Source organism: Coregonus clupeaformis, chromosome 18 (genome assembly GCF_020615455.1).
Source record: "Coregonus clupeaformis isolate EN_2021a chromosome 18, ASM2061545v1, whole genome shotgun sequence".
In the NCBI taxonomy this organism is placed as follows: Eukaryota; Metazoa; Chordata; class Actinopteri; order Salmoniformes; family Salmonidae; genus Coregonus; species Coregonus clupeaformis.
In genome coordinates, this window is record NC_059209.1 from 41,562,219 (window position 1) to 41,576,648 (window position 14,430).

Consider the following 14,430-nt stretch of genomic DNA (forward strand, 5'->3'; position numbering starts at 1 on the left):
TAAGCATTTCTTGCATTAAAATGATACGCCAAATGTAGGCAACAGTTTTACTGGGAAACAGAATGTGCAGTTAGACATGTCTCAGAGCCTGGTTCCTCTCTAGGTTTCTTCCTAAGTTCCAGCCTATCTAGGGAGTTTTTCTCAGCCACCTTGCTTCTACATCAGCATTGCTTGCTCTCTGGAGTTTTAGGCTCGGTTTCTGTAGAAGCACTTTGTGACAACTGCTGATGTAAAAAGGGCTTTATAAATACATTTGATTGATTGATTGTAGAGGTATTATCTTTATCAGCATCATAAAATAAATGCACTGTTGGTTAAGGGCTGTAAGTAAGCATTTCACTGTAATGTCTGCACCTGTTGTATTCGGCGCATGTGACCAATAAAATTTGATTTGATTTGATAAAAGCTGATAGTATTTCAACCACATAAAATATGCATCCAAGCCAAACTGAAATCTTATCAGAAACATGTTGGGTCATTTTCACAGCTTTCTATTTCCTTACAACTGGTCAAACTGATGTCATTGGGAATATTACATAGAAAATCTTTCCCGGTTTTTGTTTTTTGCATTACTGCATTTTCTACCTGGTCCCTAAATGTCTTTACTCCGCAACAGAAGCAGAGGTGAAAGAGAGAACTTTATCAATGTCAACTAGATTGAAGCATTCATTCTGGTGAGCAACTGTTTATTTAGTCTTCTAGGGCAACATATAATGACAGAGGAAAAGTTGCCTACCAAAATGTCAGAAATGATATGCAGAAACATATCTAAATCAGGCAAAATAAAATCCTGCACCCCCTGTTAAAAAAATAATTCTGCCATCTCAGCATATTTTCTATGTTAGCGGTTTAAAGTCGGGTGCCTCAGATTTTCACTTTATCACATATGGTCGGGCAGTTGCGATTGGGTTATTAGCAATTGCGGGCAGGTGAGGTTGAATTCACCCGTGCACCACTAACGCAGGTACAATTCAGCATTTCGATCAGTCATCATTCTATTAACACCAGTTGCCGACAATGTTACAAATCAGCAAAAAAAAATTAACAAAACTTTTAGGCAAAGCTAGCTGTAGAACAATACATTGTGTTGGCCTAGTTATAAAAAATATCTCACAGGCCTCAAAGTTTTTTATTGAAGTTGCCATGATTATTTTGAAAGGAAAAAGAAACAAACTGCGGAATGGCAAAGCAGACTTTGGCAGCAGCCTCCACATTGAACCACAGGCATTTTGTTGTAGGACCTGTGTCTCCCATGGTTACAGAGAAGCTCAGCCCACACAAGAAGATCAAGTCTATACGGCGGGGCAGGCCCGACCACCTCAAACAGACACTAACAATCCCCATGCTTGTATGGGATTCCTGGGAATACAGATATCTTTCTCTTTTATTATTCATGTCATAAAAGGACTTTGTGTTACAGTTGGCATAGGAACAGATGCACGTGCCTTCAGTAGGCCTATCACCACTGTAAATCATTAAATAGCTTTTGATGACATTGTCCATATCACTACTTTCCTCCATGCATGCAGGATTCTGTCTAGAGGTTAGTATAAGTTGTCTAGAGGAAGACGGTAAACAACACCAATCATGGGGGACAATTCTTCCATCAACAAAACTCAAATTCAACCTCTGCTAACAGCCTCTTGCCTGATCCTACAAGCAGAGACTGATACTGGGACATAGAGTGGCTTTTTCCTCATTTTGTTACGTTACAGCCTTATTCTAAAATAGATTACATTTTTTAAAATCCTCAGCAATCTACACACAATACCCAATAATGACAAAACGAAAACATGTTTTTAGAAATGTTGCTAATTTATAAAAAATCCAAAACAGAAATACCTTATTTACATAAGTATTCAGACCCTTTGCTATGAGACTCGAAATTGAGCTCAGGTGCATCCTGTTTTCATTGATCATCCTTGAGATGTTTCTACAACTTGATTGGAGTCCAGGTGTGGTAAATTCAATTGATTGGACATGATTTGGAAAGGCACTCACCAGTCTATATAAGGTCCCATAGTTGACAGTGCAAGTCAGAGCAAAAACCAAGTCATGAGGTCAAAGGAATTGTCCATAGAGCTCAGAGACAGGATTGTGTTGAGGCACAGACCTGGGGAAGGGTACCAAAATAATTCTGCAGCATTGAAGGTCCCCAAGAAGTGGCCTCTATCATTCTTAAATGAAAGAAGTTTGGAAGCACCAAGACTCTTCCTAGAGCTGGCCGCCCAGCCAAACTGAGCAATTGGGAGAGAAGGGCCTTGGTCAGGGAGGTGACCAAGAACCCGATGGTCAGTCTGACAGAGCTCTAGCGTTCCTCTGTGGAGATGGGAGAACCTTCCAGAAGGACAATCAGGCCTTTATGGTAGAGTGGCCAGACGGAAGCCACTCCTCAGTAAAAGGCACATGACAGCCCACTTGGAGTTTGCCAATAGGCACCTAAAGACTCTCAGACCATGAGAAACAAGAGTCTCTGGTCTGATGAAACCAAGATTGAACTCTTTGGCATGAATGCCAAGCGTCACTTCTAGAGGAAACCTGCCACCATCCCTACGGTGAAGCATGGTGGTGGCAGCATCATGCTGTGGGGATGTTCAGTGGCAGGGACTGGGAGACGAGTCAGGATCGAGGCAAAGATGATTGGAGCAAAGTACAGAGAGATCCTTGATGAAAACCTGCTCCATGGTGCTCAGGACCTCAGACTGGGGTGAAGGTTCACCTTCGAACAGTACAACGACCCTAAGCACACAGCCAAGACAACACAGGAGTGGCTTCAGGACAAGTCTCTGAATGTCCTTGAGTGGCCCAGCCAGAGCCCGGACTTGAACCCGATCAAACATCTCTGGAGAGACCTGAAAAAAGCTGCGCAGCAATGCTCCCCATCCAACCTGACAGAGCTTGAGAGGATCTGCAGAGAAGAATGGGAGAAACTCCCCAAATACAGGTGTGCTAAGCTTGTAGCGTCATACCCAAGAAGACTTGAGGCTGTAATCGCTGCCAAAGGTGCTTCAACAAAGTACTGAGTAAAGGGTCTGAATACTTATGTAAATGTGATATTACATTTTTTTAAATCCTGTTTTTGCTTTGTCATTATGGGGTATTGTGTGTAGATTGATGAGGGAAAAAACGATTTAATCCATTTTAGAATAAGGCTTTAACCTAACAAAATGTGGAAAAAGTCAAGGGGTCTGAATACTTTCCGAAGGCATTGTATCACCTGATTGACAGAAATATCTATTGAATCAGCTTTATGCTCCAACGGACAGTGTGTCAGTTTCTCAGGGCACAGCATCTCACTGATGAAACACTGACAACTCTGTCACAGCTGACATAAGATTGAAGAGGATCTCTCCAGATTGCACACACACACCAAGTAAACACACGCACACAGGCACGCACGCGCACACACACACACAAATGCTGCTTCGCCCTCAAATGAACAAGCAAACAAGCAAAGCGTCAATACAGGACCAAGATCGAATCCTACTACACCGGCTCTGACACTCGTCGGATGTGGGAGGGCTGTCAAACTATGACGGATGACAAAGGGAAACCCAGCTGCGAGCTGCCCAGTGACGCGAGCCTACCAGATTAACTAAGTACCTTCTATGCTCGCTTTGAGTTAAGCAACACTGCACCGTGCATGATAGCAGCAGTTTGAAAGGCTGGTTATGGCTCACATCAACACCATCATCCCAGACACCCTGGACCCACTCCAATTCGCATACCGCCTCAACAGATCCACAGATTACACAATCTCTATTGCACTCCACACTGCCCTTTCCCACCTGGACAAAAGGAACACCTACATGAGAATGCTGTTCATTGACTACAGATCAGCATTCAACACCATAGTACTCATCATTAAGCTAAGGACCCTGGGATTAAACACCTCCCTCTTCAACTGGATCCTGGATTTCCTGATGGGCCGCCCCCAGGTGGTGAGGGTAGGCAACAACCCATCCGCCATGCTGATCCTCAACACGGGGGCCCCTCAGGGGTGCGTGCTTAGTCTCCCCCCGTACTCCCTGTTCACTCACGACTGCGTGGCCGCGCATGACTCCAACACCATCATTAAGTTTGCAGACAGCACGATGGTGATATCCCTTATCATCGACAACAATGAGACAGCCTAAAGGGAGGATGTCAGAGACTGGGCAGTGTGGTGCCAGGACAACAACCTCTCCCTCAACGTCAGCAAGACAAAGGAGATGATCGTGGACTACAGGAAACGGAGGGCCAAGGACAACCCCTTCACATCAATGGGGCTGTAGTGGAGTGGGTCGAGAGTTACAAGTTCCTCGGTGTCCACATCACTAAGGACCTATCACAGTCCAAACCTACCAACACAGTCATGAAGAGGGCACGACAACGCCTCTTCCTCCTCAGGAGGCTGAAAAGATTTTGACTGGCTGCATCACCGCTTGGTATGGCAACTGCTTGGCATCCGACCGCAAGGTGCTACAAAGGGTAATGCGTACGGCCCAGTACATCACTGGGACCGAGCTCCCTGCCATCCAGGACCTCTAAACAGGCAGTGTCAGACGAAGGCCCTCACATTTTTTTTAAAATCCAGCCACACAAGTCTTAGACTGTTATCTCTGCTACCCCTTGGCAAGTGGTAACGGAGCGACCAGTCTGGGACCAAAAGGCTCCTGAACAGTGTCTATCCCCAAGCCATAAGTTTGCTGAACAGTCAATCAAATGGCTTCCCGGACTATTTACATTGATCCCTTTTTTATATTTTGCGCTGACATTCTGGCTCTATGCACACTCACTGGACTCTGCCCACTACACTGACACTCCAACATGTCACTAGACTCTACCCACTACACTGACACTCCAACATGTCGGAGTTCTAATATCCCACGGTAAACACAACCACAGGGACATGCCAAAGTACAATCAAAGGATCTTTATTACACTTTCAGCTTTTACAGCAATGACAATACAACGTATCACTACGGCCCGATTAGAAATGTATAAAATTGCTAGGATTTAGGGCTATAGGCTAACTATGAGCACTGGGGCAAACTAACACAGTAGTTGATTAACTTAATGAGCAGTGGCCAATGTTTGTTCGTTCGGTTCTTTCCGAGCAATGTTCGTTCGGCTCTACCCGAGCAGGGGTCGGCTCTTCTTCCCGAGCAGGGGTCGTTAGTCAATGGCTGGTCCGGTCGTCGATGGCTGGTTCGGTTGTCAATGGCAGGTTGCCGACTGTCCCTAGCTCCCTACCAGCCCAGCTACGTGGTAGCGTTGGGTGTAGCTTCTGGCAGCTGCGTCGGGCTCGTCCCCGTGTCAGCAGGAAAACAAGCGGAGAGGAGCAGCACAAGGTCCGTTGGTGGAGAGGTCCCCGGTCCCCATCCCCCTGAAGGTAAGAACTATAGTTCTGGGGCGTGTTTAGCGATTCATTTGGGGAGGGAGGAGGTGATAGGGAATTGGCAACAGCTGTCTCAAGTCAATGTAGTCCATTCCAATCGGGGAGATCACAGCACACCATGCAAGGAAACAAATAGTTCATGCAATTCAATTTCACACGTGAGAATGTCAGAAATGAAGTAAAAGGTAATCATCGTAAACACAAAGCACACGTGATTAAAAGGCACTCAATGTAAAATAATAAGACCAGATAAAAGTAAATGGTAATGTAAAAAAAGTAATGGCAGTCTCTAGTTTAGTAAGAGTCAGTTGTGAGACACACACACACTACATACACACACACTACATACACACACACTACATACACACACACTACATACACACACATACACTACATATACACACACACTACATACACACACACTACATACACACACACACTACATACACACACACTACATACACACACACTACATACACACACACACTACATACACACACACACACACACTACATACACACACACACACTACATACACACACACTACATACACATACACACTACATACACACACACTACATACACACACACTACATACACACACACACTACATACACACACACTACATACACACACACTACATACACACACACACTACATACACACACACACACACACACTACATACACACACACTACATACACATACACACTACATACACACACACTACATACACACACACTACATACACACACTACATACACACACACACTACATACACACACACTACATACACACACACTACATACACACACACTACATACACACACACACTACATACACACACACACTACATACACACACACTACATTCACACACACACACTACATTCACACACACACACTACATACACACACACACTACATACACACACACACTACATACACACACACACTACATACACACACACACACATTACATACACACACACACTACATACACACACACACACACACACATGAATATTGACGCCACACACACTCACACAGAGACACACTTTCACACTCTTCACACACGCTGCTGCTACTCTGTTTATTATCTATCCTGATTGCCCAGTCACCTACATGTTCATATTACCTCAATTATCTCAACTATTTCGTACCCCTGCACATTGACTCGGTACCGGTACTCCTTGTAAATAGCCTCGTTATTGTTATTTTATTGCGTTGTTATAATTTTTTATGATCATATTTGTAACTTTTTCGTACTTTTTAAATCAGCATTGTTGGGAAAGGGCTCGCAAATAAGCATTTCACGGTACACCCTGTTGTATTCGGTGCATGTGACAAATACAATTTGATTTGATTTTGACGCACGCACACACACGCAGACAGAACATTTCCGTCCCAAAAGACCATGGGAAGCATTTCATGCTCCAAAACAAACACAAACTGACACAGCAGGGCATCTCCATGAGCGGGTCAACTCTGAGGACAGAGACTGATGCCCGGTTGGGAACACAAGCTTCCTTCCTCCCTACCTTGAAGTAATCACTGATCTAACACAAATAGATAGGTGTAAGCAGCGGTTCTATCACATAGTTTTCACCGATCCAACTATATCAGATAAGGGATTTCTTCAGGGAAGGTAGGAAGGAAGAATGCAAGGGAGGAAGGAAGGATGCAAGGGAGGAAGGAAGTATTTGAAAAGGGCCTGAATTACACACCCTTTAACACATACTTGAGGACCCCTAGTTACCAGAGAGAGAATAAAGATCACTGGGAAGTGAGAAGGTTGACAGGGTCTGTCACAGCCAGGGCTGGGCCTCGACAACCCCTCCTTTACCTCACACACAAACACACACACACACACACACACACACACACACACACACACACACACACACACACACACACACACACACACACACACACACACACACACACAAACACACACACACACACACACACACACACACACACACACACACACACACACAGACATTGGGACATGAGAAGGGTAGCAGCTCCTCCACCTCCTCCGGAGTCTGGAGTCATCCAGCAGCTATTTGCCATTTCCCCCTCACAGTTATAAATACATCTAATTAGTTCTGTTTGGGGTTGTGTCCCTAATGGCACCCTATTCCCTATATAGTGCACTACTTCTGACCAGAGACCTGTTGACTAGCACACTAAAGTAGTGTGAGGTAGCAGCTCTGTCTCCTAGGTTGCACTCATCACCTCACCCTCACATTCCCCTCTCATAAGATAACTGTTAGTGCTTATGAAGTGCTAAAACAGACAGACAGGGTATATAAAGAACCCCAGAGACATCTCTGTCTTCGCTGCACAGTGATTCTCCTCTCCTCCTTTACTGTTAGTGTTAATACTCCTGCGACTCATTCTCCTGCGAACTGAGAACTATCCGGAAATAAGGAGTGACCCGGGAGACCCAAAGGAACTGAAGACCATTTCCTATTTTTAGATTTCCCCCATCTTCCCTTTTCCTTTGTTTCTCTCTCTCTCTCTCTCCAACTCTTTGATCCTGTGACATTTCTCTGAACCATGACCGAGCAGACCAAAGCAGCGGCCCCATCGGCACCAGGGGCCCAATCACGTCCTCACTACTCCAGGGACTTCTTCTGGTCCCCCCTGTGGAGCTGGTGGCAGCAGCCCACCCCCAGTAGCCTCCTTCCCAACCAGGACTTCGGCCTGCCACCTTTCCTGGAGGCCGGAGACCTCCGTGACCTGGCAGCCAGCTCCTGGTACGTTCCCTCTCTGCCCCTCTTGGTGCCCTCCTTTCCGGCCCCGGCATCCTCCATGCACCAGCCGGCCCCCAGGCTGAGCAGGGTAGAGTCTGCAGGGTTGAAGGGGCTGTCGGAGGTCCGGGTGGAGGGGCACAAGTGGAGGATCACCCTGGATGTCAGTCACTTCTCCCCTGCAGAGATCACTCTCAGGACCCGCAGTGGCTTCCTGGAGATCGGAGGTAGGCCTACCTGTACTGAAACTATATTGAAATGTTCCTGTAATGTCATAGAGTAGATACTGGGCCTATTTAACCTCTTAAGGATCTGACCCTTTTTTCAAATTTTCGCCTAAAATGACAAACCCAAATCTAACTGCCTGTAGCTCAGGACCTAAAGCAAGGATATACATATTATTGATAGCATTTGAAAGAAAACACTTAGAAGTTTGTGGGAATGTGAAATGAATGTAGGAGAATATAACACATTAGATCTGGTAAAAGTTAATATAAACAAAAAAACATGTGTTTTCTATTATCTTTTTTGTTCCATCATCTTTGAAATGCAAGAGAAAGGCCACAATATAATACTGCAGTTTAGGCGCAATTTGGATTTTGGGCACTAGATGGCAGCAGTGTGTGTGCAAAGTTTCAGATTGATCCAGTGAAGCATTGCAATACTGGACTATTTTGTATCAAGTCTGCCCAAATGTGCCGAATTGATCAATTGATACATTTTCAAGTACATAACTATAGAGAAGATACATAAATAATATGGTAATACGAAATGTAAGTTTACACACTCCCAGGAATGTCATACATGATGGATAATTAGCTTATACACTATCTATTTTTTCACTGTAATAGCTACTGTAAATTGGACAGTGCAGTTAGATTAACAAGAATTTAAGCTTTCTGCCCATATAAGACATGTCTATGTCCTGGAAAGTTTGGTGTCACTTACAACAGTCATGCTAATCACATTAGCGCACGTTAGCTCAACCGTCCCGTATACGGGACACCGATCCCATAGAGGTTAAACTGAAATGCCCCAGTTATGTTATAGCGCCATAGATACACAATCAATTGAAACTAAAATGTTGCTGTGTTGTATCAATCAATCAATCAATCAATCAAATTGATTTATAAAGACCTTTTTACATCAGCAGATGTCACAAAGTGCTTTACAGATACCCAGCCTAAAACCCCAGAGAGCAAGCAATGCAGATGCAGAAGCACAGTGGCTAGGAAAAACTCCCTAGAAAGGCTGGAACCTAGGAAGAAACCTAGAGAGGAATCAGGCTCCGAGGGGTGGCCAGTCCGCTTCTGGCTGTGCCAGTTGGAGATTGTAAGAGTACATGGCCATTAAGGCCAGATCGTTCTTCAAGATGTTCAAACGATCAAGACGTTCAAACGTTGTAACATATGTAGAAGTTATCCTGCAGCTATGGTTGAGTTATTATAGCGCCAATTTCATTAAAATGCTCGTTATGTTACAGCACAAATAGTGTACTGATATGCTTCAGCATTGTAAAGATGCATGAAGTGGCCTCTCTCTATACAATCAAATCATAAACAGTCTGGCTTTAAGTCTGGATGCCCATAGGACAGAGTCTGAGTGAGTTAGTGGAATAACAACCTCAGGGAAATGAAGAGAGCAGGGTTGTGGTGGCATACAGCAATACATATCTCTGTGATGCAGTCTGGGGTGTATTTACTAGCAACCAAACAGAACCAAATGGAAGCAAACGGAACCAAACGGGAAGGGACCTACCTGAATTTGTCCAATAGAAACTATTTTTTTCGTTGCAAAACGTTTTCCGTTTCTGAGTAAACGGTTTCCGTTGCAAAATGTTATAGACTAATGAATACAGGTCTGCTGTCTCAGTGTTACCTAGCTCTACTGTGGGTCTCCATTTTATTATTCATGTTTCTAATATAACTGATATTTCATCCTCAGGGACACATGAAGAGAGACCAGATGAGCATGGTTTTATTGCTAGATGCTTCACCAGGAGATACATGTAAGTTTCCAAGCTGATCGATATCCAACACAGTGTGTGAGTCATAGTTTGAGAAATGTATTTAAGCTTCAACAGTTGATGTTATATAATCTAATGTGGCAAGGAGAAATGTTTTGAGTACTCAATTTACTCTCGTTTACACCAACATGTAGCAACATAAATGTTTATGACAACTGTATGTTAACAGTATGAATACCGTATTCATCAGCATTATGAACTATGAATATTATAAACGCAACACAACTGTTTTGTATAGCTCATGATACTATGTTGTATTAATGTCAAAGTGTGTTGTGCTGTGCTGACCCAGGCTCCCAATAGGTATTGCTTCTAAGACCATAAGATCCTCTCTGTCTGGTGATGGCATTTTGACTGTAGAGGCTTCACTTCCTGACCCCAGCATCCCTGACGACATCATCATTCCCATTCAGGTAACAAAGGGCGAAACCCCAAACACCTCAACTGTACGTAGTACTCATTGTCTGTTTTGGTCACTTGCTGGCCTTGGACACTTTAAATAAAGGACAGAATAGGAAGTAGGAAGCATTAGTATTTCCTTGTTTTCCTAGTAATCCGTCCATGTCAATGTCCTGTCCTGTTTATTATTTTCTGTCATGTACATTAGAAGGACAAAGTTCGAACACAAATAACCACATGACCCTTAATCATAATCTGTATGCTTACTGTATTTCCTTTATTCCTGCTTGTCTATCTATGTAGGTGGAGAAGGAGACCATAAAAGAAGAGGGAGAGGAGGGTGGTGCCAAGCCAGAGGAGACTACCGTAGCTGACACAGACTCCCAGCCTTCTCCATCTGTCCCTGCTGTGCCCCCTGTATCCCTGGAGACCCCTGACTTCACCCCCACAGAGCCTGGCACAATGCCCCCCACAGAGGCACCAGAGGATGGGGACAAGTTAGCACGGGAGGTCCCTGGAGAAAAGGCTCACCCAGACGGCGCCACGGCTGGGACAAAGAGGCACGAGGAAAAGAGAGGAGGAGCAGAGGAGGGGGAGACACTGGTGAAGCCAGCTGGAGAGGGAAGAGAGGGAGAGGTGTTTCCAGATCCCACAGAGCCCTTTGAGCACCTTGACACCCCTGACTCCCCAGACACAGTCACGTCCGACCACGGGGAACAGAAAACAGACCCAGCCCAAGACCATGACCAAGAGCTCCATCACCCGGAGGGCTCAGGAGAGGCAGCCGAGGACCTGGCCCAGCCTGAGGAGCCTGAGCCGGGCACGAGTCCATCAGTGGAGGGGGCCCACCACTCCAAGGAGCTGGAAGTTCCAGAGCACCCTGATATGGAGCAACAGGCGTACACCAAGTAGACAGAGAGAGAGATAGCGAGAGAGAGAGAAACAGAGAGAGAGAGAAACAGAGAGAAACAGAGAGAGAGAGAGAGAGAGAGAGAGAGAGAGATAGAGAGAGAGAGAAAGAGAGAGAGAGAGAGAGAGAGAGAGAGAGAGAGAGAGAGAGAGAGAGAGAGAGAGAGAGAGAGAGAGAGAGACATGGCCGTCATTTCATAAAGAATTTGCTGAGAATCAAAACATCCATCCCAAGAGCCTACTTTCTGCAGACTTCCTCTTCATGACTAGCCTGGTCCCAGATCTGTTTGTTCTGCCAATTGCAGACAATGACCGTAGGAGTTGGCAAGACAGCACAAACAGATCTGGGACCAGATCTACTTCACCAGCTAGCAGCTAAAGCTTGCATAGTAACCCTGATTCTATCAATGTGCGTGTGAGTGAAGAACCACGTACTATCACTGTGACCATGCACCGTTTGGAGCTCCAATAAACCAAAGGCAAATGAAAAAGCTAATGCTTTGTCCTGCTGTCGTTAATATTGTCACAATCATTTACATTTACATTTGAGTCATTTAGCATACACTCTTTTCCAGAGCAACTTACAATCAACATTCCATCTGTTTTGGTATTCCTTGTGTGATCATATTGACACAGCCACCTCAAAATAACCTTTTCTGTGATAATGATTATCACATGCATACAGTTACCGTTTAGATTATGAAGATTCATTAATTATAATGCCTTTAAAGGATTAGACACACGTCATACAGCATGTTTGCACAGCTGGGTTTAACAGTACATGTGTCCGTTCAGGATGAGCAACTTGGCCAAGGAGACAACCATGGTTTTGATCATAGCTACCAAACAACGTCACAACGGAGAGGTTTTAGCTCCACTCAGTAAAATAGGACGATCAAACATATTTGTTGACAGAATCGGAAGTAATCCTAGCGATAACCAGAAGCCCATTCTCAATACATCCCCAACATTCGAATTCTAATACTGTGCCTTCAAAACACCTTAATCTGAAGACAACACCATTTTGTATGACACAGCAAGCAATATAATCCTCCAATTGTTCAACCTGTAGTGAAATAACTAATCTAGGAATGCCCTCTTGTTGCCCTCACCCTTGAGGGACAAGTGGCAGAGCCAAGCTTCCCTGGCTGCATCCCAAATGTAACCCTATTCACTTTATAGTGCACTACTTTTGACCAGAGCCCTATGGACCATTCGTGGTGCACTACAGAGAGCATAGGGTGCCATTTGAAACACGCACCTACTCTAATACAGTGCATTTGGAAACTATTCAGACCCCTTGACTTTTTCCAAATGTTGTTATGTTACAGCCTTATTCTAAAATTGATTAAATAAATAAAAATCCTCATCAATCTACACACAATACCCCATAATGACAAAGGGAAAACAGGTTTTTAGAAATGTTTGCAAATGTATTCAAAAAAAAACATAAATACCTTATTTACATAAGTATTCAGACCCTTTGCTATTAGACTCAAAATTGAGCTCAGGTGCATCATGTTTCCATTGATCATCCTTGAGATGTTTCTACAACTTGATTGGAGTCCACCTGTGGTAAATTCAATTGACTGGACATGATTTGGAAAGGCACACACCTATATAAGGTCCCACAGTTGACAGTGCATGTCAGAGCAAAAACCAAGCCATGAGGTCAAAGGAATTGTCCGTAGAGCTCCGAGACAGGATTGTGGCGAGGCACAGATCTGGGGAAGGGTACCAAAACATTTCTACAGCATTGAAGGTCCCCAAGAACACAGTGGCCTCCATCATTCTTAAATGGAAGAAGTTTGGAACCACCAAGACTCTTCCTAGAGCTGGCCACCTGGCCAAACTGAGCAATCGGGGGAGAAGGGCCTTGGTCAGGGAGGTGAATAAGAACCTGATGGTCACTCTGTGGTGATGGAAGAACCTTCCAAGGACAACCATCTCTGCAGCACTCCACCAATCAGGCCTTTATGGTAGTGGCCAGACGGATGCCACTCCTCAGTAAAAGGCACATGACAGCCCGCTCTGCATTTGCCAAAAGGCACATAAAGGACTCTCAGACCATGAGAAAGAAGATTCTCTGGTCTGATAAAACCAAGATTGAACTCTTTGGCCTGAACACCAAGCCTCTCGTCTGGAGGAAACCTGGCACCATCCCTACAGTGAATCATGGTGGTGGCAGCATCATGTGGGGATGTTTTTCACCAGCAGGGACTGGGAGACTAGTCAGGATCGAGGGAAAGACGAACAGAGCAAAGTACAGAGAGATCCTCAATGAAAACCTGCTCCAGAGCACTCAGGACCTCAGACTGGGGTGAAGGTTCACCTTCCAACAGGACAACGACCCTAAGCACACAGCCAAGACAACGCAGGAGTGGCTATGGGACAAGTCTATGAATGTCCTTGAATGGCCCAGCCAGAACCCGGACTTGAACCCGATCGAACATCTCTGGAGAGACCTGAAAATAGCTGTGAAGCGATGCTCCCCATCCAACCTGACAGAGCTTGAGAGGATCTGCAGAGAAGAATGGGAGAAACTCCCCAAATACGTGTGCCAAGCTTGTAGCGTCATACCCAAGAAGACTCGAGGCTGTAATCGCTGCCAAAGGTGCTTCAACAAAGTAGTGAGTAAAGGGTCTGAATACTTATGTAAATGTGACATTCCAGTTCATCTCAAGGATGATCAATGGAAACAGGATGCACCTGAGCTCAATTTCGAGTATTTCTGTTTTGTTTATAAATTTGCTAAAAATTCTAAAAACCTGTTTTTGCTTTGTCATTATGGGGTATTGTGTGTAGATTGAGGAGGGGGGAAAAACTATTTAATCCATTTTAGAACAAGGCTGTAATGTAACAAAATGTGGAAAAAGTAAAGGGGTCTGAATACTTTCCAAATGCACTGATATGTTACCCAATTACTGTTGTTGGGCACTGTCGGGCAGACATCTTGGA

At 44.6% G+C, this 14,430-nt stretch overlaps 1 protein-coding gene across 1 annotated transcript; it reads left to right on the forward strand.

Moving 5' to 3' along the window:
* Nucleotides 1-7,712: 7,712 nt before the first annotated feature.
* On the forward strand, nucleotides 7,713-11,534 carry LOC121530790 (heat shock protein 67B1). Its single transcript, XM_041836027.2, has 4 exons — nucleotides 7,713-8,365; nucleotides 10,083-10,146; nucleotides 10,457-10,577; nucleotides 10,867-11,534. The coding sequence occupies exons 1-4, from the start codon at nucleotides 7,945-7,947 to the stop codon at nucleotides 11,473-11,475; spliced, it is 1,215 nt and encodes a 404-aa protein (XP_041691961.1). The 5' UTR covers nucleotides 7,713-7,944; the 3' UTR covers nucleotides 11,476-11,534.
* The last annotated feature ends 2,896 nt before the right edge of the window (nucleotides 11,535-14,430 follow it).

What these genes read in the sequence shown, in the direction of transcription:
- LOC121530790 (XM_041836027.2), top strand. Translation starts at nt 7,945, where the DNA reads ATGACCGAGCAGACCAAAGCAGCGGCCCCATCGGCACCAGGGGCCCAA. An exon ending in TGGCTTCCTGGAGATCGGAG is followed by an intron (nt 8,366 to 10,082) that starts GTAGGCCTACCT and finishes TTTCATCCTCAG; the next exon opens with GGACACATGAAGAGAGACCA. An exon ending in TGCTTCACCAGGAGATACAT is followed by an intron (nt 10,147 to 10,456) that starts GTAAGTTTCCAA and finishes GTGCTGACCCAG; the next exon opens with GCTCCCAATAGGTATTGCTT.